Below are 25,746 nucleotides of genomic sequence, written 5' to 3' on the forward strand. Positions count from 1 at the left end.
TTATTCATAAATGAAAGATAGGATTGTCATTGACTGCCATTTAATATCATCATTCACTCTTTAACCCTCACAATTAAGGAAAATTAAGCAGCCATAGCAGAGTTGAAAAGAAATTCAAATGTTAATTAACTTAAGACTAGTTGGAATGCTTTGCATTTTCAATGAGATAAGCCTAACTATGTAACAAAAGGATCTCTCTTGTTTTATAAACTTTAAAAAAATGCTGAATCTTAAATTGCAAGTTCCGTTAAAAAATAAAAAAAAGCATGCTAATAGTTTAAGACCCATCCGTTAATAGAAAAATATTACTCATGTTTGAATGTCAAATAAAAATTAAAACAGTTACTATAAATTAGTCACTGCATTTATTTATAGTGAACTGTTTAGGTGTATTTCTAAGTAAGTTTAACTTTGAATTCTCTTTCTGACACATTGATTTATAAAATCAAATGTGATCAGAATTAATGTAAATTTAATAAATGGCAGACACTAAGTAGTCAGTTGTCGGCAAAAGGGTCATGCAGATTAAGTCCCCACACATAATAATCTAAGGAAACACAGATGTGCATAAATTGCAACTAAGAAGAAAAGTTATTCAACCAACAGAGGATAAAAAATATGCTTGAAGATGAAATAATCATGTGAAATGTCAATGAGGTGAATAATCAAATGGAAGGAAAACAAGGTGGAGTAGGATAAAAATTCCTTTGACCATTGTATTTAATTTTTTTCTTCGTGTTTTTTATTGTTTTATTTCATTTGGTAGATGCTTCTTTAGAAATTTTGATAACTCGTTGAAATCTTTATACACTGAAGTTTTAGTTTCTATATCGACATTTTTTTTATTGTTATAATTTGCAGGGTTTTCTTTACTATTATTTAACAAAGCTTCAATAAATCCGCATCAAATCATTGGATCAATTAAAGAACATGATGAAAAAAGTCCTTAGAACATTTTAATTTCTTTTTCTGTTATTGGAATATTTCCTTTAAAACATTACAACCGCAGAGCTTCAATCTTACTATAAAATCTGTCCAATTTATTTCTGGTGACCCTGTTAATCAGTAGTTAAGATACTAGCCAATATATATACAATAATTACATATATTTTATTAAACAAAAATGTTAATTATAAAAACTCAATACAGTTCATATCACTGAATTATTTGGTGGTAACCATTTGTTGAAGAATTGTTTGTACCAGGGAAACCGAGCTTGATGAAATTTGATAATGAAGGTTGGCAATCATTGAAGAAAATAAATATTATTAAATTGTCCAGAGAAATGAAGTTAACTAATATATTGACAAATCAAATTTGATAAATAACTATAATTGTTTTATTTTTGTAAATATGGAGCTCAAAAGTAAAGAGGAATTTTCATTTTTATGTACAGTGCACAAAAAATGGACCATCCTGAATAACTAAAAATATATTTTATTCTGCACTCAATTCAAGGTTGCGGTATTAAAAGATTACCAATTATATTAATGATTTGTATTTACTCAGAAAAGGATTAAATAAGATAATTTGGTTTTTAAATGTTAGGAAATATGTTATGCATATTTCAGCATATCAGTTGTACTTTATTATGATTCGGTAAAAATTGTAAATAAAGACACATTCACATATTTCATTTTCATTTATTAGGAAAGTATAAAAATACAATAAACTATTTAATTTATCATACATTATAAATATATAGTAGTAAAATCAGTTCATAAATAGTCAAAAGAAAAATAAATAATCAAATGGTAGTAGAATTATTCTTGACATTTATCAATTCTTTTGTGAAACAATAATACTTCATTCAAAAATAAATATATTCTGATATATTTACTTTTATATAAACAGTTATCCAACAGTTCTAATTTAAATACATAAACAATTATCATTTAAAGTTAAAAATACACATTGGTATACTATTCCTTCTTAAGCTTTAGAAATGTATGCTGAAAAAGATACTTTACAATCCTTCATTTTTTTTTTTTTAAATTCTTTTTTCAATAATATTTAAAAGCATTCTATCAAATCATTTTGAAATGACAGTTAACATTTACAGCAATGCTTTGGACTTTCAATAGATATTATAAAGTATGATTTTTTCTATTTATTTCCTTTCTTTATTAAATATGTGTAAAACAGAAAAGTAATAAAATCAGATAAAATAAATCACTAGAAATTAATATCAACTAATTACCTACCTATTCCCTAATGCATATGGTTTCAATAACTAAGTTTTTTTGCATAAAGCTATTTCTTATGAATACAAATAAAATAAAAAGACAAATTTATTCTCTGTTAACTGTGGACAAAATGTGTTAAAATATCTTATCAGATTGTTAGTCAAGACTTCATATATTTAAGAACCCTAATGAAAATATGCAAGAAAAATAACAAAATTAACAAAGCAGTAAAAATGCACAGTTAAGTTTGAATACTTAAAACATTTTATAGTGCAAAAAGAAAAGTTTGATTTTTCATAAATTACTTAAAAATAAATAAGTTAATGTCGTAAAACTTATTAAAATGAAATTAATATATTTAAATAATGTAGTAAACCTTGCCCTATCAAATGTTATTTAGAATAATTAAGAGTTTCGTTAGAACCGTTAATGTTACAAAGTGTTGGATTTATCTCTTCTAATTTCCATGTCGTAAAACTGAAATTGGGACTTATCTTTAAAATTCTTAAGCCTGTTAGCCTAAATAAAAATCATGATTTCATATACTAAATTATTGTTTATCAAATTAAATAGTATTTTATCATTTTCTATTGATAAGTATGGGGGGGAAGCGAAAATTTGATTTAAATCTAAACAATCCAACATAAAAAAACATAATTGAATTTTTTTTCCTACCCTGCAACCCATTATATAAACAAACAATTTTATAATATTTAAGAAAAATAATTGTATCTTTAACCGCAATAATAATAAATAGTTCAAAGCTGTAAAACACAGTTGAATTTACATCAAAAGTTAATATAAAATTTATTACTGAATCTAGTTACGTTATATAAAAATACCCACTTCCCTCATTATATTATTAAAAAGTTTGAGAAGTTTTTAAACTGTACACACATTAACTAAATGCATATAAAATTCCTTGATATCTAATAGTTTAAAATTTACAAAAATTGAAGTCAACACTTATTTTTCATAACTGCATTTAAACCAATAATGTGTTCTAAATAAAAGTATTTTTCTAATTAATTACTGAACTGCTATTTTACTTGTACATCTTATATTTTTCAAAAAATCTCAATGTAAACTATTGCTACAAAATATTTGCACTTAAACTAAACATATTTGTCTAAAACCTTGAAATTCTAAGATATAAAGTTAAAATTTTAATTCTGTGCAATTTTTTTATTCAGCATATCACACCAAAATTTCATAAACTTAACATTTAATAAACAAACAATATAATATAATCTCACATGTAGTGCAACACATATTATTTTAATTTAGAACATTCTTAATTAAGTTGCCCAGATGCAAAGCCTGCTTTAGACAACTATAAGAAATGGGGAAATTGTGACAACAAAGCAAGTTCAACAAAATAAAATAATAAGATTATGAAAATTAAGACAAGAGTATGGTTGCACTGAGCATCAGGAAAAACTTTAAACTATATATCTTACTTTTAAATAAGATGAAGTTAGTTGGGTGACTTAATTATCAAATGCACATTCAAAATTGTAAAATCTCATGAGAAACATAAAACACTGTCATGACTGATACTAAATAGGTAATCAATATTTTTTATTAAATCATGAAAGGATGAATAATGAAATTTCGTTTCTTGTAAAGGCAGTGTTGAGAATTATTTGTACAATTCAAAATAGTATATTATTGAAAGTCTAATCAATCACTTTCTTTTGTAAATATAAAAATATATAATAGAACTATGACTCAGAAAAATAAAACAAATATAAAATAGCAACATCCCGCATACAGTTTCACAAATCTGAGTCCTAAAATGGATTAAAAAAAACACATCAAATGCTAGCTATTAATAAAATATCAATTAATATTATATTCTACTTCTTATCATAGTAAATTTCAAAAATCTACATTACACAAATTATGATGTTAAAATTCCAATATGCAGAGTTTTTAAGATAATTTGTTTTAACTAAAACACATTCAAAACAAATATAGTTCAAAGATTTATTTAAAAGTGTATTTTAAGTTCAGTAAAAAAATTATTAACATTTTCAGAGATAAATCAAATAAAATTTAATATTTTTTTAAAGATAACAAAATTTAAAACGCTATAAAAGTGCTTTGGTTGAAAACTTTATGAACATTATAATTTTTTTGTAATTTTTATTTTAGTTTGAAAGGCATATCAAAACTTTTTGTATTCCTTTACGAAATGAAATTAATATATAGAAATTTACATTAATTTATACAGTAGACTCTTGCTTAACTGCAACAGTAGGGTTCCGGATAAGCAAATATCCTGGGTAATCGAATTTACGCTAATTATGAAAAAATTATAGAAAATGCAAAATTATTATACAATAAAACATAATTAGTTAAAATTCAAAAGAAAAGGAATTAAGAAGACATTTCAATATTATTTAAATTCACAAATTGTACAATTTTCCTTACTGTTTTGTGAAGAATGAATTGATCGAAAATTTTGTTTCTTTCATTTAGTTTTCGACGAATTTTACAACAAAGATTTCTCAACATCCATGTCTTTGCAGTTGGGCCTTAATCTTCTTGCTCCATGTTTGTATGTAATTAAGTAATACCTCAGTGTGTACCTATCATTGTATCCTTCTTCTACCAAGTTAAAAAGAAAATTTCTGTGGTATATTGTCTTACAGTTTCAAATAACAACCAGATCCATAGGTTGGATGTGATCTGTCAAATTTGGAGGCAGATATTTGACAAAGAACATAATATTTCTCATCTTCTGATTTTAAAATTTCTTTGAATGGGTGACTAGTTGCATTCAACAGAAAACTTTTTGAATAAGACCAACATCTTTTAAATGTTTTTGTATCACAGGAACAAATTTTTTTTTAAACGAATCAGGAGAAAAAAAACGTTAATCATCCAAGCTGTTTTGCCAAAACTTCCATCCAGCCAAACTTCACTTTTTTTTTTTTTCAGTTTTGAAAAAGCTTGCAATTTCAATAATGGAGAAGTTTAAAAATTGTGTTTTCATTGTTTTTCTATAACCTTAAGTAGAGGTTTTCATTGTTTTTCTATAACATATTTTTTTTGGAGTATCTGATGTTCAGCAGAATTAAAGTAGCTTTTGTTTCTTTTTATAATGTCTTATACAGTTTCATCGCCAATCTCATATTCATGCATTAATTTAACTGTTTATCCATTTTCTAATGTTAAAATTATTTTCAGCTCTTGATTTATAATAAGAACAAGGCTTATGAGTTTCGACATGTTAACATTGCAAACAGAAAGTAAAGTATGTGACAAAATTTTAATCAGAACAATAATATATTGACAATAGTTGAATCATATCTCACCTTGTACTCCCTCACTAGCATTCATTCCAGAGCAGGAGCAAAACTGGTTGTAACTGTACTCAACTTGGTAACTGTACTCAAGGTCGGTTAAATGAGTCTAATACAATAGGAAGAAAGAACTTTTCTTTCTTTTTTTTTTGGGGGGGGGAAGGTTAACCTCCCGTTAATCAAGAGTCTACTGTGGATTATAAAACAATACTAAGGGATAAATTTTTTTCTAATGGTATCTTTCCGAAAAGTATATACAGATGTAATATCATAGACAGTATAGTGGTAAAAAATTAGACTATTGCTTTAATAATTATAGATATGATGCACAATAGAGTCTCAATAATTCGAGTTTCGGTTGTTCGAGTTGCCCATTAATCAGAGGTATTGAAAAGAAAGGTAGTCTTGCACATTCAACATAGGGAACAATTACTGCAATTGATTTTACGAAACTTACAATGACGGAAAGTTGAGAAACCTGAATGTTCAATAATGATATTATGTGTTAAACACTGAAATGTGTAAATAGCGTGCTCAAACAAAAAACATTAGGCAATTATTTTAAAGTACAATTAATCTGATGCAGTAATATAATGAATATTGCAACTTGGTTTAATTTAGTAAATGTACCCTGATCCTTTAATGTAAGAATATATTTTTCTTTATTCTTTATATTTCTTTATTATTTTTCTTTATTATTTATTCTTTATATATATTTTTTAATTAAATACTGACATTTAAAAATGGCTTTGCTTCTATTCATTTAAAGATTTATAATTAGAGTTTTTGAAAGTTCTAAGTAGGCTCAGTCCTGTCCAAATTGAATTATCGAGACTCTACTACAGTGATTCGCAACCACTGTGGCGCAGAACTTTTGTATGCCGAAAAATTTTTAGTGATCTGCCAAATTTCAGAAATGATATAGTAAAAATTATAATGCTTTTTTTTATTATGAGTATAGTTTAAATTAAAGAAAAGTGTATATATATATACTTTGCATAATTTTTCCATGCTTTAACGGCGTGAATATCTTTGTTGGCGATAGTCCTGTCTCTGACAATCTTAATATGTTAAAATAGGTAGGAAATTTAATAACTATTAAAATTATTAATCAACTAAAGCAAGCTAAATATTAACTTACAAGAGGAAATAAAAGATAAAAATTGAAAAAAGCTATGCAATGAATAGTTATAAAAACAAATTAACAAAGGATAACAAACAAGCAAACAATTAATAATAAGAAAAAAAACATGTTAGCAAAAAATAAAAATTAATGTAAAAAAGCAAACAATTAATAACTATAAAAAACAAGCTAGCAATTAATAACTAGCAAAAAAACTAACAGTTACTAATTAGTAAAACAAAACAAAAGAACTATTAAGCCATGCGAGGGAAAGAACGCGAAATAAGAACTGCACAAGTTTAAAGAGCTGGCTGACCAGTACAAAGGTATAGCTAATGTACATTCACCACCTCCTTCTTTGTACATTCACTTTAGTGAGAATTTATAGGACATGAAAAAACATGAAAAAAACCTCAAATACATGTTTTCAGATAAAATATTTATAATTGTACGTACATTTAAACTGTAATTAATTCCAAAATAATGACAAACTACTTTTCTATGGCATAGTGTTTTATTTCCTACCTTTCTCTGTAATGCCAACTTGAGGTGAAATGAAGTGTAGCAGATTCTCTTGCTCATTTTCTATCGTTCAAATTGATTGCATATGTGGTTCAGTTTACTGTTTATTTGCTTGCTATGTTGCTCAATTTATAAAATTATATATATACATTTGCCTTGCAGTATTGTGTTCTCGAACTTGAATAAAACATATTCAAAGTTAATATTTGATTCTGCTTTTTTTAAATAATGTTTTAACAATATTTGACAATATTATTTTGATTTTCACAGAACCTTCTGAAAATGGCTGAAATGGTTAAAAAGTAAGTTTAACGATGAAAATAATGATAACATTAGTGATCCGGCTATTGAGCTCATGCCTCGGTACAAGTAAAGATATTTCTTGCTCCAAGAAATACGTTGTACGTCAGAAATACAATGACGATTTTTTGAAATTTGGATTTACATCTACAATGGAAAACGGCATGGTTGTTCCAGAGTGTTTGGTATGTGGTTGAAAAATTATCAAATAGTGCTGTGATTTTGAGCAAACTCCAACGTCACTAGCTGACTAACCATCCTTTGCTTTCAACAAAAGATAAAAGCTACTTTCAAAAGTCTTTATCTTCAAAATCCAAGAAAGTAAAGGTTCTTGAGAAACAAATCAGTGTGTCTGAAAAAGCTCAAATAGCTCCTTATGAAATAGCTGAATTAATTGCAGATAAATTAAAACCTTACAATTTGGCTGAAGAGATTATATAACCAGCTTTTAGCAAAATTGTAAAAATAATGATTAGTGGAACAGCAGATATTGATATTTGCAAAATACCACTTTCGAATGACATAATCCATAACAGATTCAAAGATATGTCATAAAATATTGAACAAAATATTGAAAATACTCTTACAAATTCAAATTTTGCTCTACAATTTGATGAAACAACAGAGAATAAGGGAAAAGCTCAATTAATTGCATTCGTTCAGTTTATTCAGTTTATTCCTAAACAGTTTATTCCTAATTTTACAACTGGCAAATATACTTTTGATGTTATTAGTTCATATTTAGAAAAATTAAAGTTTCGTGGAATTCATGTACTGGCATTGGCACAGATGGTGTATATATATCTAAAAGGATTTCTAGGATTGTTAAAGAACTGAATGCGGATATATTAGTTACCCATTGTTTTCTGCATCGCGAAGCACTTGATTTAAATATTTAGCATCAGAATTTAAAATAGTTCTGGAACAATGTGTTAAAATGGTTAATTATATAAAATCAAAACCATTAAAAAGTCACTTATTTAGTAATTTATGCCAAGCTATGGAAGCTAACTGTGAATCCTTGTTACTGTATATAGAAATAAGGTGCTACTTCAAAGGAGAAGTTTTATCGCATGCGCAGGAATTAAAAGAAGAAATTAAAATATCTTTTGAACAAAATAAAAATTATAATTTTGTTCATTTGTTGGAAGACAAAATATGGTGGACTAAACTAGCTTACCTATCAGTATTATATACTTTACTTTTCGTTATCTTTCATAACATAAATTAAAGTATGCAAGAGCCAAAAGAAATTATATTAAACTCACAGATAAACTGGTGAGATTCCAAAATCAAATAACTTTAAGGAATGTATGTAATTGAGTGTATGGTACCAAGCTCAGGAAGGCAATTTGAAAACATTTTTGTTGGTGAAAAAAATTTTAATAAAACTACGAGACTGCTAAATGTAGAAGGCAATATGAGATTAGCATTGTCATTTATACGACCAAATATAAATTAAATTATCAAAAAACATTAAGCTCAAATTTCTCATTAAAAGTAATCTTATTATTAACTTGTAATTAATCCCTGAATAGACAAACTGTTGTTTTTGCAGTACATATTATTTTATTTTACATTCAAAATTATTATCATAAACTATTTTGCACAGTATATTACAGGAAAGTAAGCTAAGTATAAGTTTGCACAGTATATTATAGGAAACTTATTTTTTCTTTGTGCGCTGTCAAATTTCGAAATCATTAAAAGTGTGCTGCGATAAAAAAAAAGGTTGGGAATCACTGCTCTACTGTATAAATATATATCAAAATTAGGAGAATATTTAATTTCATAAAATGAATAAATATCACTTACCTCAGACATCAAGTGAAAGTGATTAAATCTGAAAGAAAATAATAAATATTAACTTCAAAGAATTAATCAAAATCAATCAATATTATATAATAAATCATAATAGTACTATACAACATTGGTAACAATACAGCAAAATGTCAAAGAATTAATCAAAACATATGTCATATTCCATTTAATATAAAAAAATTTCATACATGATTAAAAAAAAGCAGCACAGGTATAAACACACAGAATCTTCATTTAAAATAATAAGTGCAAATTAAGCATGTGCATTCAATTAGTTTATTTTTTAAGAAGTGAGGACGAATATATTTCTTCGCATTCATTACATTGATAGGCAATTTTCCAAGAGAAACAAATACAATAAAAAATAATTTATATTCTTTGATTCAAAATGTTCAAAATCACTATAACATTTTAATCCCTACCGGTAAAAAAAAGAAAGGGATATAGTCATTTTGTTTAATTAGTAAGATCAATAAAATCCTTTTATGTCTGGTAATAATTTTACAGTGGGTTCAAATTTTTTTTTTTTAAATATTCCACTTAAAAGTTGAATTTTTTTTTTTAAAAAAATGTGGGATGTGAACCAATTGATTGCATGGTACCAAATATTTAATCATTTAAGCTGACTATAACAAACCTGATTCTTCTAATAACATTCAACAGGTTTTAACTTATTTCTTATCTTCGAAAGCCACCACACTTATATTTCATGAATTTATGCTACACATTTTTCTAACAAAGAAATTTTTTTAAGGTGTTAAAATATTAACACTTATTTTAATATTTTTATTTTAAATTGATGACAAAACTAAATCGTATTTAAAATATATTATCGTTTCAACTTTGATATTAAAACTTAAGGCATGCAATGATAAACAATGTCAAAGGAAGCTATGCTATTAAAAGATTATCAGTTAATTGGGTTGAACTTTTTTCATAAAGCTCCATTAAGAAAATTAGTATGGTTTCAAATTTTATCAAAATTTAAATTTAATATGTAATTAAATTCAATATGTAATTTAAATTTAATACACTAAAAGCATTTTTGTTGAAAAACATCTTTGTACTAGCTACCTCTGGCAACCAATCTGATTGCTTCTTTAAAATTAAAACTATTAATAACACATTTCAGTCACACTGCACACTCTTCAGCTTTGTCTTCTTCTTGCAGATGTGTGCATTTTTTTAATAAATTATTAATAAATACAACAGGAGAATGTCATAATAAAACAGCATTAATAATTAACAGCAGATTAAATACTATGTTCTTAATATGTCTCAGTTGAGACAGACACCTAAAATGCAGTATTTTTTTTTCTTCTTCTAATTGTTTAAAAATTATGGTCTTAGATGATTGGAGAATTCCAGCAATTGGTCAAAGGTTTATTTGAAGAAATGGTTTTAAAGTTGAAAGGAGCAAAATGTTTATTGCAGTTTCACCATACATTACATTATAGTCATTAAATAATTCAAAATATACATAATTAGTAAGGCATTTATGATATTATAATAAAACTCAGGTATTATAATGAATTAGAATAGCTGAAATTTTAAATTTTTTTTTTTTTTTAAAAAAAGAGACTTTTTTCTAAAAAAATCAACAACAAAAAATTTCATCAGAAAAATCAATATTATTTCTTTTCTTTTTAATAAAAGCTAATGAATTTAAACTTCTATGTTAATTGCCAAATTAAAAACAAAGGAATGCAAGTAGGAGGAAAGAAATTCTAAATATGATTTTAATATTTTTCATTTAATTTTCACAAGAAAAATAATAATTTGGAGGAAAGCCCATAGTATTTTTTCGGACAAAAATATACCCATAAAATTTAGCAATCAGCATTTCTAAAAAAGTAGCTTAGCACTATATATTTATAGGATTTAAAATTGTTGATCAATATCTAAGTTACATATAATTTATGTTAAACTAATTTTTTTCCTCTTTTACCTAATCAGTATTTAACAGATTAATAAAATTAAAGTATAAATTTAGAAAATCTAAATACAGATAAATGCACAGTATCCAGTAATCTATTCAAAATTACTTACCGTATTATTTTATTTATTTAAGCTTTCAAGAAAAAATCCTAAAAAGTTACAAAAGTTATCAAGCACTATTTTTCAAAATATAATGAATTTATTCCTTTAACTTTTTGCTTTCACTTTTTTTTGACAGGCCTGTTGTCAAATAAGTTCTATCATTGAAAATATTTACGATTAAAAAGAACAAAAGGACTTTTTTTTTCTTTATAAAAAAAGAGAACTTTGAGTAGATTTGATTAAATGAAGAGCAATGACAGCTCTTTTATCATTTATTCTTATAGTTTTTTTTTTTTTTGAACTATGGGGGAAAAAACAATTATAATATTTTCTTACCTTTACCTTTACTAAGAGAGAAATTGTGATCAGTATTTGTTTTACTAATATTGCAATTTTTTTTTCCTTCATAATTATGGTTTATTTATTTAAATTAAATATTTTTTATGTACAACTATAGTTTTGTGGACAATGTTACTAAAGAAATTTGCAGCATAATGCAATAAAAAAAAATTTTATACTTATTTTTATATAGGTTATACAGTGAATTCGCGATAACTCGAATGTGATAGGACTGACGAAAAACGACATATTGGAAGTTCGACTTACCGTTAGTTTCGGTATTGGACTTTTAAAATATTGTCGGATTATTTAATTAATGCTTATTAATTACAAATCTTCTAAATGCTTACAATATTTAAGATCATTTTTCTGACAAGCCTTTTACGATAAGACTGTTTGAAGCACTTTATGATACCCTGGTCCATCGGCTGCAACTTTGCAGTTGTGTTTGGCGGGACAAGTTTACTGCTTATAATTTAGGTAGATAACTATGCGTTGCGCATTTATCCATAAAAAGTATCACTTTTCTTTTTTTAGCGAAGAATTTCCGATCCAATTTTCTTACATAGTCTTCAAATAAAACTGATGTCATCCAAAACTTTTTGTTAGACTTCTAATCCAAAGAATACGTTTTTACATTCTTGAAACATCGGGGATTTCGGTATTTTCCTCCAACTAGGACAGTCAAACAATCCTTGCTCATTTTACCCCCCGAGCAGTTTTCATCCTTAAACATAGTGTTATTTGGAAGAAAAATAAACCCATTTCATCAATATTGAAAACATCATTTTCACTGTATCCTTGAAGTAAATTTGGTAATGTTTCATTTAACCACTGTTCAGATACTTCAAGAGGGACAGCTTTAGCTTCTCCATGAAGAGTGCGAAAGACATTGTGTGTATGTTGCAAAGGAAGGGGCAAGATATCAGCTCCTAGGTTTTCCTTTTTGCTTTAAAAGATCCAAAAAAAATCGAGTTAAAGGGAGTAAAATTCGAGTAATCGAGAATAATTAACATGAAATTGGAGATAAAAGGGTTGGGACTTCATAAAAAAATCGAGTTATAGTAATATTCGAGTTATCGTACTTCGAGTTATAGCGAATTGACTGTATTTACAAAGACCCTCCCTTAGGTTTATCAACCTTTAACTATTAAAAGTTATTAATGATGATCAATTTTCTCACAATATGTTTTATCATTGCATTTTATAAATTATGCATAAAGTAAAAAATGTACAGAGATGGTAATATTTCATTAGATATCCAGAGGTCATAAGCTATCTTTAAAATCAGCCTTATATCTTAAAGTTTTTCCACTATATGGATTTTGTCAAGGTATAGAAAAAAAATTACAAGGAGTAATTTATTCGTTTTTTAGTACCTTGTGTCATTTCTAGGCATTTTCAGCTTCAATTAGAAAAAAAAAGTAAAATTTTCCTTTGTTTGGCTGATGAAATAGTCAAAATCTTGACCCTACTTAATTGAATTTCGAATAGTAAAATAATTTTTCTCACAACTTAAGAAACCTTTTTATCTGTGACTTATCAGAAAAACTATTTCCTGAGTCTGCTTATAGAGAAATTGTTAATTTAAGAGAATGTTTAATTTTTAAAAAAAAGTATCAAAAGATAAACAGCACAACATGAATTTTAAAATGACATAAACTGTGAAAAACAACATTTTTTATGAAATCTCAATTTAGAAAAACTTTAAACATGCAAGGCAATAAAATATACCTGTAGAAGTGTTTCTAGAAAATGGATGAACTCTACTAAAATAAATGTCTGCATCAGTTTCTTCAACAATGCTTTCAAATTGACTTGAGGAACAAGTAGAGAGGGGGTCCTAACATAATGGTAGGTTTAAGACAATTACACAATGTAAAAATTACAGCACTTGACATAAAAAACACAGAAATAAAAACAGTGGTTTATATTTAAAGGATAAAAATATGCAATTACAGAATAGCAACAATGAAAAAGAATGTGATGTATTTAAACGGATGACTGATTCATAACCAGCTTATATACATTACTCAGTTCTGACACATCTAATTCATTTAATAACAAATAGAAAAAAATAAAGCATAATAATTAATATTTATTATGAAAATTTTGGGAATTACTTCTTTGATTTTCTTAATGGAACTTTACAAGATGGTGAATAAATCTTATATTTACAAAAAAATTACCATTGAATTTAACTGAAACATACACTATTGAATATTATGTGACATAGGCAGCATTATGCGCTGTTTGTAATTATTCTATTAATAAAAATTATAAATGGGAAACTAAAAAAATATATACACACATGTTTCAAAATTTTTTTTTTTCAATTTATGCAATGTTCATATCTAGTTTTGTGTCTTGTGTTAAATTTGTATTACAAAACCATAATGAGAAACTTTCAAAAGTGTTTTTTCTTTAAATAACTAAGTTTAATTCGTGAAATAGGGAGAAAATTAAGAATTTTTGTAGTTTAGTTTTTCAGTTTTCTAATAAGAAATAACATTTTAATGATAGAACAGGCCTTTTATTCAGAAATGTTTTCATAGTTAAAAAAAAAAAAATATTATTTAAATTTTAATATCTTTAATTAATACTAACAGAATAAAGAGGTTAAACTGTTTCAAGGTGAAACGGAAAAAAAATATCATTTAAAATGTTTTCCTTGTAATTTTTGGAAAATTTGTCAAAAGAGTGAAAACTTACAATATTGTTATATCAGGTTATGGTTAATTTATCTTTTTTTTTTTTAAATTTAATGATAACCTTAAGACACAATGTTTTGTTATTATATTCCCAATCTTCTCAGTAATTAACATTAAAACTGATTATAACAAAAACTAAAATCCTCCGTTTTATACAGCTAATAGCTGATAAATTTGTGAGATTATATTAAAAGTGTTAGATATCTTCTGTAGGATATTTTTGTTAATTATTTTCCTAGTTCTGCTATAACTATTTCAGTTTTCTTTTTTCAATCTAAAAATTATTATTCAGTCTGTCAATTTATATTTCTAGTAGAGAAAAGGGTTTATTAAAATTAATAAACAATTTTCACAAGCCAGCAACATAAAAAAGTATTTGAATATGCTAGTTACAATACTGCTATTAAAAACTGAATTTTAAAATAATTAAATACAGACATTACTTTTAAAGAATTCTCAATAACATAAGAAGAATACTCACTCTATGGAAAGATAAAATGATTGATAAATTTTAATGAAATAAAAGTAATAATGAGCTGCCAAATTTTTCAAAAGTGCCTAGTCTAACAGTATCAATATAAGAAAAGTACATAAACAAATAGAATACAAGCACAAAGGCAAGGGATGATAAAGACAGCTGCATTTTACATAAAAATCATAACACTTTTGTAGCATATACTTAAGAGAAGCACAAATAGTTTCTGGACATAGTAAGTTTTTTCACTGATTGTTGTTTCAAAATAGAAGAGTAGGAATTGTATAAATTTCTTTTTTAAAAAAATTGTATGCATAAAAATAAGGATTTACTTGCTCTTTTATGAGGATTTTCAAGTACCAATATCTTATTCTTAAATACCTGTATGTATACTTAGAAATAAGTCATTTTACAAGAGAAGTTAAAAATGCATTCCACTTACACTAAATTAAAATTATATGCATTAAAGTTTTTCTATAACAAGAAATAAAAAAATTGCGTTGCAATATTTTAATAATTTAACTAATTAATAAAAATACTTATGCCTGAAATTTTTAAACCTCCTTGGATGTTTTTTAATAACATTTTTGTTATCAGTACTTTTTTATTTATGACCGGTTTATCATGTACTTCAAATATTAAATTTAAGCTTTAAACATTATTGAAAACAAAGCATAAAATTGCAGCAATTCTTACTCTTCCTGTTCGTTTTTTAAGTTCTTCTTGCAGCTCCTTTAATTTTGATCGCTGATGTTCATAACTGAAATTAGAAAAATTGTTAACAAACTCCTTTTAAGAAATATCAAATAGTTAAACAACAGACAAGAAAACTCCAAAATTATAATGAAAATAAAAATGTACACTTTTAATTTTGCAACCAATAATTATCGATCATCATCAAAATATTTGAAAATAATTTAGTTCTTTTTTCAAAAAAAATTTTGTACAAAATAAATGTAGGAAGTGCATGCTGCAATAAAAATATTTGTGACGTAAAAATTTTTTGCAGTTGAATTTCACAATAATGATTCCACAATAAAGAAAATATGTATCTCATTATTAAAAATTTTCAATAAAATCTTCATATAAATCATTCAAAAAGTCATTCAATAAAATCTTAAAACAATAAAATTAGAGGAATAAAAATAACCCAGAATAAATAATATAGCACTTATTTCTATTCTGTATTGGAAAATACTGAAGCTAACTCTACTGTAACTGCCAGACATCACAACTTTGAGAAAAATTATATGGAAGTTTTCCAGCTACATAACACTTTTCCATTAAGTAACATATTAAAACAAGATTGTTTTTGCTAATTTACCTTTAAAAAAAAAACTAGTTTAGGAAAGCTAGAAGTTCATAATTAAGAAAAAGAATAAAAGATTTAAAAGTGTTAAAAATTATATAACTAGAATGTACAACGATGTTTAAACTAAGTCTTACATAAGACAAATAAAATGTAATTAGCTATATTCTTTTTATGCGCACATCAGAAATCAGAAGGAGACAAAAAATTTCTTAAAATAATGCACATATTATGAAAAAAATTAAAAAGTATTCTTGAACTGATTGATCAAATTAGAAACCAAAGGGAGAGTAGTAATACTGAGGAAGAACTAGGCAACAGGGAAGGACAAGAGAGAAGTAATATGTATTTTAATCACCGAACTTTTTTCAAAATTTAAGCTTCTGCTCCCAATTCGATTGTTTTGTTAACCGCACTTAGGATCATAGAATAACTCTTCATCCCTTTCTAACTATGCTCTGAATAAAAAATTATCCTCTCTTATTCAAATCAAAACATTTGTTAATTGGTACAGTAGAGTCTCGAAAATCCAAGGTAATTGGGGCTGACACTACCTGGGATTACTGAGAACTTGGATTTTCCGAAAAAGTAGAAAATTTTTAACAACTACAAATGAAATTAAATAAAATGAACATATTACCTTAAAATCCTTTATTCTTTAGTATAATGACGTAAAAGATTCGTTAAAATTTTAAAAAATTGTAAATTTTTTGTTGCTTCAGTATATTACTTCTCTTTGTTGATGCGATAGTCAGCCAACGCTTCAAAAGCAAAACATCTGCAGGGGTGGCTTCAGTTTGCAGTTCTACATATTTTAAGGCTAGTTCTAAGGCTACAGAACCTTCACTATGAAATTTTTTTTCTTCTGATAACGGAGAGTTGTTTTCTTCTGTTTCATATTCTTCCTCATCCTCCATCATTTCTATAATACTTGAGTCTGTTATTTCCAGCTTGTCGTCACTATTTAGCCATTCATTTAGATCAACTGCATTAGAGTTTTCGCAGCCTGGTAATTCCTTCACCAAATCTTTCAAAACAATTGTTTCACTATCATCATCATTAATTTTCTCAATAGGCGTAACCAATTCAGGTAGAAACTTAGTCCATGATTTAATTACTGTCGTAGGTTGAACTTCTTCCCAAGAATCTGCTATCCAGTAGACAACATCTCTCAGACTTACATTCCTCAAAACATCCGCAACACTTTCATCATCAGACTGAACTAAATGTTGTAACAAACGGTGTCGATATTTTTTCTTTAAATTTCCAATACGCCCTGATCAATTGGCTGAATCAAACTTGTAACATTGGCAGGAAAAAATATAGCACAGATTTCACCACAACATAGCTCATCATCGTCTGGATGAGATGGTGCGTTATCTAAAAACAAAATTGGTTCGCAAGGCAATTTTTTTTTTCTCAATGCCTTCCGTGTTTCTGGAACAAAATGTTCTAGAAACCATTGTTTGAGAATTTCTCGATTCATTCATGCACTTTTCTGATTTGTGTAAGGTACTGGTAAGGCTTCTTTAGTGATGTTTTTTAAGGCTCTAGGTTTGGCAGATTTCCCAATCACAGTCAGTTTCATTTTATGATTTCCAGATGCATTGGCGCATGCTAAAATGGTTAATCGTTACTTTTGCTTTTTGTGACCTGGAGCTGAATTTTCCTCTTTTGAAGCAAGGGATTTTGAGGGCAACATCTTAAAGTTCAAACCTGTTTCGTCACAGTTATATAACTGGTCAGGTGTGAGCTTTTCCGTCAATATAATGTCTTCAATCCGTTTTTGAAATGCCTGCACAGCTGACGTATCTGCTGAGAGTATTTCACCGCAAATATTTAGTTGACGCACACCATATCGTTTTTTCCAACAGTCTAACCAACCAACGCTTGCTGCTAAATCATCTTCTCCTTCTTTGAACTGATTTCTGAAAAACACAGCTTTTTCCTGAAGAATAGGGCCACTTATAGGAGTACCTTTGCTACACTATTGAGTAAACCATAGAAATAAAGCCTTGCTAGTTTTTTCATAGTCTGATGTTCTCATAGATTTTCTTTTTTCTCCTGGAGTCTCATTGCACTTCTGTGAACAAAACGACTAAATTTTTATTCGATTGCGGCGCCAGTCACCAACTGTTACCTCTCCAACACCCAAATCGGTAGCAACACTTTTTATTGTTTCACCTGCATCTAATCTTTTTATAGTGTTCAATTTAGTTATCATAGATACAAATTTTCTCTTATTTTTTCCACTCATTTTCGCAGTAGGCACCTTAACGCAACAGTTTCAACAGCAATAAGTTTCCAAAATGATAAGGATCAAGCACGTGTATTGAGTCCCTAACTAGCATCTAAGCTACTAGTACAATTGAACTTGGAAGAATAAAACTCTTGTAGATCTGGTTTGAAAATTCCTTTCAAACCAACCCCTACCTAGCCACCTTCCAAAACAAAGAGAACAAAAGGTGGTGGGTTACTGAAATTCTTTCCAGGAAGAAACGGAAAAAAACACCCGCATTCTTTCGGTTGCGAGAGGAAATGGGAAGAGTGCTTTTGGTTGCTAGGGAGAAAATTTGGCACCTCGAATTAAGCGGAACCTTGGACTTCTGAGACTCGAACTTTCGAGACTCTACTGTAATTAAAAAAAACCTTCAAAGCATTTGTTAAAGGTTCTAGCATTATTTGGATAAACACTTTTTATGTCAGGTTTGACAGGTGTTTTATAAATTTTTAAAACTTCTTTCTTTGAAGTTATCATAATAATTTTAATTCATAAAACATACAATGTAGAATCAATGTTGATCCATGATCACTATAAGAAGGATGTGAATTAAATGACCCGTTGTAGCTCGTTTTTGTTCTCGCAATACTGGTTTCGTAATTTTGTAATGTTGGAAATTTGAATACATTGCTTTCCTAAAAATACATTAATTTCTTCAATTGAATTTTGCATGCACTTAATTTCCTTCCACAAAAATTTAACAATTGCATTCTAATTCATATTTTATACAAAATATAAGTATCAATAGTTATAATATAATAATATCATAATAATCAATATTATAAAGTTATTAATACTAAGTACTTTTTAATAAAATTGGCTCTTCCATTGGAACTAATTGTAAAGGTTATCAAAGCAGGAAAGTCTTAGCAATTCTGGTTGATGCTTTTTACAGTCAGTCTAGTTAAATGACTTTAAAGTTAATTTTAGTTCTAAAAAAATGAATAATTATACTAATTTTGGATAATATTCATTGATAGAATTCAGCTAATATATAGGTACTAATTGTTAAAATATAAATATTTAAAAAATGTATTTAAAGAATATATTAATCCCTGAAACTTAAATCTTAAAAATATTTAAATCTCGAAGAAAAGGTTTTCTTAAAAAAATCATAACTCAAAAAATAATTAAATATTTTTTTATTTCAATTTTAACTTTATTCCATCCCTAGAACACACTAAAATTCTTTTAAGAGTACCAGTTTTAGGATGGTTTGAATCCTACAACTGGTAATACTAATATAATGAATATAAAAGAAATGCTACAAATTACAGTTACTCTTTATTAAAAAACTTTTTTCTAGATTGAATTCAAAACTATATTTTTTAAAATAAAATAACAGCACATGGTTGTTTTTCTTATAATATCAGTTTTAAAATCAATAATATGTTATCCTACGTGTATTAATATAGCAAAAAATATTTATTTTGCTATTTTTTCAAAATCTCTATTTATAAAAGTTTATCCAAAATTTCCTACAATTTTTAACACTTGGCAACATTAAATTTATAATGGAAAGTTTTTTTCTGTTTTTCTTTTTTTTGTAACAGAAATTCGCTTATAACAAGAAAGTAGGTTTGAAATGCATTTTTTAAACGCATTTCGAAAAGGAACTTATGAAATATTATATAACACTGCAGTTATAATAATAATATACAATAAATAATATAACACTGCAGTTATATTAAATTTCAAAATGTTATAATCTTAAAAAAAATAAAGAAACGAAATAATAACCAGAAGCATTAAAAGAATTACAACCATACATGTGAAGAAAAAATTAGACAGATAAAAAAAGTACCAAAAGTATCTTACCTACAACTTTTAAGACAACCGATCCATTCTTCCACTTGCTTTTGAGATTGGCAGCCAAAAAAGTGTCTTTTTTCATGTTCATTTATGAAAGCTACAACCATAAAAATATTTGTGTTAAAATATAATATACACATAAATATTTGTTTACGTATTTATAATAACAAAAAAAGGTACATTTAAAATTTACAAAATAAATACACGGCAGTAACATGTATGTAACTTTAAAAATACAAAGTTATGATTATTTTTTATTTTGAATTTTATGTTCATTTGATTTACAAAATTTTGGACAACCTGCTAACATTTGCAATGCTTTGTGTTTTATATATATATATATATATATATATATATATATATATATATATATATATATATATATATATATATATAGATATATATATATATATATATATATAGATATATATATATATATATATATATATATATATATATATATATAGATATATATATATATATATATATACAATGAAACCTGTCCAAATTGACCACCCTCGGGACCAAGTCAAATGGTCACCTTACTCAGGGGTTAACTATACCCAGGTGGTCACTTTTACAGGTTCCACTGCATATATATATACAGTACAGAACCCGTTATCCGGAATTCAGAAAATTGGAAAACCAAAAAACCGGAACGAAATTCGATACATTTTTCCGCCATTTTTAAAAAAAAAAAATTTTTTTCCTCAAAAAATTTTAGGATTTTTCTTTTTTTTTTTGAAAGATGTTTATCTTACAATCATTTTGGAAATAATCATTAGTGTACTTCGTTTTTTCTTCTTTTTAAGATTATTACCAAATATTTTCTTTTAGTTGGGTTTAACAATAAAAAAAAAATCGGCTTTTTGCAGCGATTCAGAAAACCGGAAAAATCAGTTATCCGGAATAGCGATGGTCCCGATCGTTCCGGATAATCGGTTCCCTACTGTATATATATATATATATATATATATATATAAATGAGGAATAAGTTTTAAGATATTCTTTAATGGAATTAGCACTTGTTGGTTTCAGGAAATTACATACTTAAAATGATATACAGTGGATTTCAGGACACTACGTTGTTGCTAGTAATGTACTAGTAAACTTACTAAGCATGGTACTTCTATCCTACAAACATGAAGAGAAGCTACCCCTTTATACAACATTAAGCTACTAAGAAAATGATGAAGAGCTTCGTCTTAAAACAATATTCAGTGAGAAATTTCCACAAGATATGGTGGAATAACCCCCAAGTTATTGTAAAAAGATCCAAACACAGGGCAGTTGCCAAGTTTTGCTTGGCTACTAGACATGACTGCCTCCTTAAACACCTTTACCATATTGATATTGTCCAAGACTCTTTGTGATCTTTGGGAGAAGACAGATGCAAACCACCTTCACTACTGTCAAGCTAAATATAGACCTCTGTGCGATCATAACTGGTGCGCTAGAGATATACTTGGCTCGTAAGTTTTTCTGTCATCATGACACTTCTTTTTTTTGTCATGTTAATTTTCCATTTTTATAATGTTCTCTTTTTGTTGTGCAGTGGTCTTTTGCAATCTCATCCATTAAAAGTAAAAAAATTTATGAAATAAGTTTTTTATTTACTTAATTTATTTTTAACTTTAGAAACATTTTCAATTTACATTACATTTTCCTTCCTTCACAGATTAACATTGATGTTTTACATTGGACTTTGGGATGTAATACATTTAAGACATCTATCTTGGTATTATAAAAAAAAAAATTCTTCAAAATTTTATTTAAATAAATTATTAAAATATTAAGCTTTTATTCTCTAAGCATATGACTCGGGACAAAATTGCATGGATCTATTTTTTCCAGTTTCTATTGTAGGAAAGTCACCCATTTTAAATTCAGGAAAAGCTTAGACTAACACTCGGTAAAAACAGAGACAAGGCCTAAAAGGAAGTGTTTCATCTTATTGCATTAAGAAATTTAAATTTCCTTATGATGCGTAACTCATAAAAAAAATTTAGAATAAAAAGATTTTTAAAATAATAGAACAACTAAAAATTTAAATAAAAATAAACAATGACTTTCAAGACTCAACAAAATGGAATAAAAATTTAATAAATTATAAATGGCATCTATTTAATTTAAAATTAACGTTAATAAAAATATATAACAAATGTAAGAATGATTTTTTTTTCTCATTACATACTAACAAAATATAAAGATGATTCTTTACTATAAAAGAAAATATTTTTATTTCAAAACCTGATAATAATTATAACTTTAAATCCGAATAACAATTGAAGCGCTTGATTCTTATAAGGTTTTAATTTCAAACAGAATTCAGTCACAGGAAAAATAGGTAGCAAGTTAATAAAAAAAGTCTCTCTTTATAATGTTACATTGAAAATAAAACACTAGCGAAACTGGTATTTTAGCAATAATTATAGATTTTGATCAGTAAGATATTTAAGTTGAGAAATTCTTTGACTTTTTATTAAAATTCTTGCAAATAAATTTTTAAAAAATGGTATTAAAAAAATTTAGGCTTCTTAAAAATACACTCTTTATTAAAGAAATACATTTTCATACACTTCAACAGTTTTTCAAATACAAAGTAGTGTAGAATGATTTGTTTAAATTGACTTAAATAACTTATATCTAAGAGCTGATTTTTTTAACTCACTTATGGAAAATGCATTTGTAAATTCAGCATAGAGCTCTGATTGAATGCGGCACTGTTCTAAAACAAGAACACCAACAGGCTGAAAAATACATTTAATAAGTTATTTGAACCAACAAAAGCTACATAGGAAATAATTTTAAAGAATATTTACTTCTTTTTCATAAACACCTCCATATTCATTTAATCTGAAGTAAAATAATAGATTTCCTTTCAGTTTAAACCATCTTTCTTTGTAAACTGAAATAAAATAAAAAACAAGTCTGAATAATGAAAATCAATCTTGTAACCTCTATTTATAAATCCATTAAAAAGGAGCATACTTTAATAGAGACATGAAAATAAATAGAAAAATTACAGATATTTAGTTTAGGAATACTTAATTTAGAATGTTTAGTTTACGAATGATAAAAATATGTCTTTTTCAAAATTTGATTAATCAGGAACTATTTGATCGATTTCACATAAATTTTGTACTTTCATTTAAATTTGCATTCTTTAAAAGGATATAAAAATTATTATGAACTAAAAATTCAAAAGCTTTTCATTCGTTATTAAATAAAATTTTAAAAAAATTTAAATTAATAAAAATTCATTATTTTTAGTTGTTATAATTGTATGGAATTATTTTTGGATAACCAAGTTTTATAATTGTGTACAATTTGCTTAAAAGTTCTTCAGGTATGGCAAAATACGTAAAAAGTATAATTAACATTAAGGGGTCCAAGCTTTTTATTGCTCTCCTGACCAAACTACTTGGGCCATATTTTCCGATCAACGCTACTCTTTGTCTAATTTTGTGGGTCAGAAATCCAAATTAGTCAGAAAGAGGCATGTTTATTCAGAGAAATTATGTTCTTAAATTGCAAAATTTATGACTTAAAATATTCAGATTTCAAATAAATTGCTGATTTCCTGAGTTAAAATATTTTCTGCACTAATTAATTAGCATGTTTGAGGTCATCACCTAGAACCATTAAAATTGAGGCCTAGAACATGAAGATCCGATTATTAGATCAAAAGTTATTAAGATTAGTCCGTCTTTTTTATTTTCTTACTGCTCATTTTTTTCAATTAATTCACTAGATTCGGGATATAAAACAAAAGCTTTCGAACAAAATTTTTGAGTGTATCCAGCTTGTCTGTCTAATACTCAATATACTTTAGATTCATTGAACTCTTCTTGTTTGCTTCCAGTTATGCATAATATATTCACAGAAAATGAGTCACCATCTTCGAAAAAAAAATTTTATTACTCATTACATCTATAAAAAAAGGTCAAAATTATTTTGTCTGCTCCCTACCTGGCAGTTACTGATAAGAGGAGAATTTCTTCTCCGCTTCATGCAGTCACACCTAAGTTGTGACTAAATTACATCAACGCATTTAGTTTTTCTTTTGGGGGATGAACGTTGTTTTTCAGCATTCAGCTAGCAGACTCATTGTTACTTTTCTAATCAATTTCCGAGACGTCACAGAATTTTAAACATAAACTTTTGACAAGTCTTGTTAAATTATGAAATATCTAGAACATGTGCATTTCATAGTTCAGATTTTTTTTAAAAATTATCTTTCAAAGTGAATTTATCCAAATTTAGCACTTAAAGTGAAATGCTCTTTTGGGGGTGAAGAACTTTGTGACAAAATTATCAAATATATCAAAATAAAAACACAACAAACATAAGATACGAAACTCAAACTTCAATCTTTGCTTTTGTGCCTGTAACACAAAATTCAAAAGATATTGCTGAAAAACTTAAAACTATTTGCAGATACTGTTTTGCTCAAAATGCAAAAATTTTTTTGTTATTTAAAACACAGAAATCAATGGTTTTTGAACAAATTTCGTTAAGAAGTGGTGATGAAGGGTTGAAACAGATAACAGGAGTCAATAAATTACTGACAGTAAGTCTTATAATTGAGATTTTGCTTTTGCAGAAAGTTTCTTATTTTATCTAAGTCTGTTAAATTTCCACAGTCACAACTGTCATAGTCTCCCTCAACACATATTCGAACACGGTCAACTAAATTATATTTTATTTCCGACCAAAGATAAAACAAAAATTCTGAACGCATTTAATTAGATTTTAAGCCAAAGTTCAGTTAAGTGTGTTATTATTCGTTGTCATTGAATTTCATCCATAACAATACGACATTTAATGATTGACATTAACTAATGAAAAATTTTATATAAAATCATAAAATACCTTCTCTAAACCCTGGGCTTCGATAATGTAACCGACCCTCTTTGTCTCCAGGCTGAGCAGCAATAAATGCTATTTCCTTTTCATTAAATCGCATCCCTAAGTAGTTACCAAGAACAGAATTTGATTTTTCTGTGTTAACAAAGTGAAAACTGGATATAGAATATCAATTAGACAAAAATAAATTAATACAAACATTGATAAATTCTAATTTTACCTCATTGGCAATAAAAACTGGTCTTGTACAAGCAGAATGAAGTTTGATAATTTTGAAACAAAATCGTTGATTCGTTTGTTTACTTGGTGCGCTTTAGGCTGCTTCTTTTTGTCCAACTGAAAGCAGCCGACTAAAAATTCAAAATACCTAAAAATTATAAATAAAACTTCAACTTAAAGCTTCAATCTTGCTGTTGTTGTTGTTCATTTAGTCACACTAGAGCTGCCCAATGGGCTATTGGCGACGGTCTGGGAAACATCCTGAGGATGATCCGAAGATATGCCATCACAATTTTGATCCTCTGCACAGGGGATGGCATCCCCGCTTCGGTAGCCTGACGACCTGCACGAGAAGTCGAGCACTTTACGGTAGCACAGTTTAACGAGGACCAATACCGCACACCCTCGGTCCCTACGCAGACTGATCC

General features: G+C 26.9%; 1 protein-coding gene across 4 annotated transcripts; it reads right to left on the reverse strand.

The window, feature by feature from the left end:
* Positions 1 to 1,628: 1,628 nt before the first annotated feature.
* Positions 1,629 to 25,440, reverse strand: LOC139426010 (pleckstrin homology domain-containing family J member 1). 4 transcript variants are annotated; one of them, XM_087168046.1, is made up of 9 exons: positions 25,320 to 25,440; positions 25,106 to 25,234; positions 23,053 to 23,138; positions 22,902 to 22,980; positions 20,237 to 20,327; positions 15,525 to 15,588; positions 13,377 to 13,485; positions 9,258 to 9,285; positions 1,629 to 3,979 (listed from the first exon to the last, which is right to left on the reverse strand). In XM_087168046.1, the coding sequence occupies exons 2-8, from the start codon at positions 25,197 to 25,199 to the stop codon at positions 9,266 to 9,268; spliced, it is 543 nt and encodes a 180-aa protein (XP_087024172.1). In that variant the 5' UTR covers positions 25,200 to 25,234; positions 25,320 to 25,440; the 3' UTR covers positions 1,629 to 3,979; positions 9,258 to 9,265. The 4 variants fall into 4 exon arrangements, with proteins under 4 accessions (XP_087024172.1, XP_087024173.1, XP_087024175.1 ...); XM_087168047.1 differs by having other exon boundaries at positions 25,106 to 25,201; positions 25,320 to 25,438; XM_087168049.1 differs by lacking the exon at positions 13,377 to 13,485 and having other exon boundaries at positions 25,106 to 25,201; positions 25,320 to 25,438.
* Positions 25,441 to 25,746: the final 306 nt, after the last annotated feature.

This window comes from Parasteatoda tepidariorum, chromosome 7 (assembly GCF_982258835.1).
Source record: "Parasteatoda tepidariorum strain Cologne lab strain chromosome 7, Ptep-v5.0, whole genome shotgun sequence".
Classification (NCBI taxonomy): Eukaryota; Metazoa; Arthropoda; class Arachnida; order Araneae; family Theridiidae; genus Parasteatoda; species Parasteatoda tepidariorum.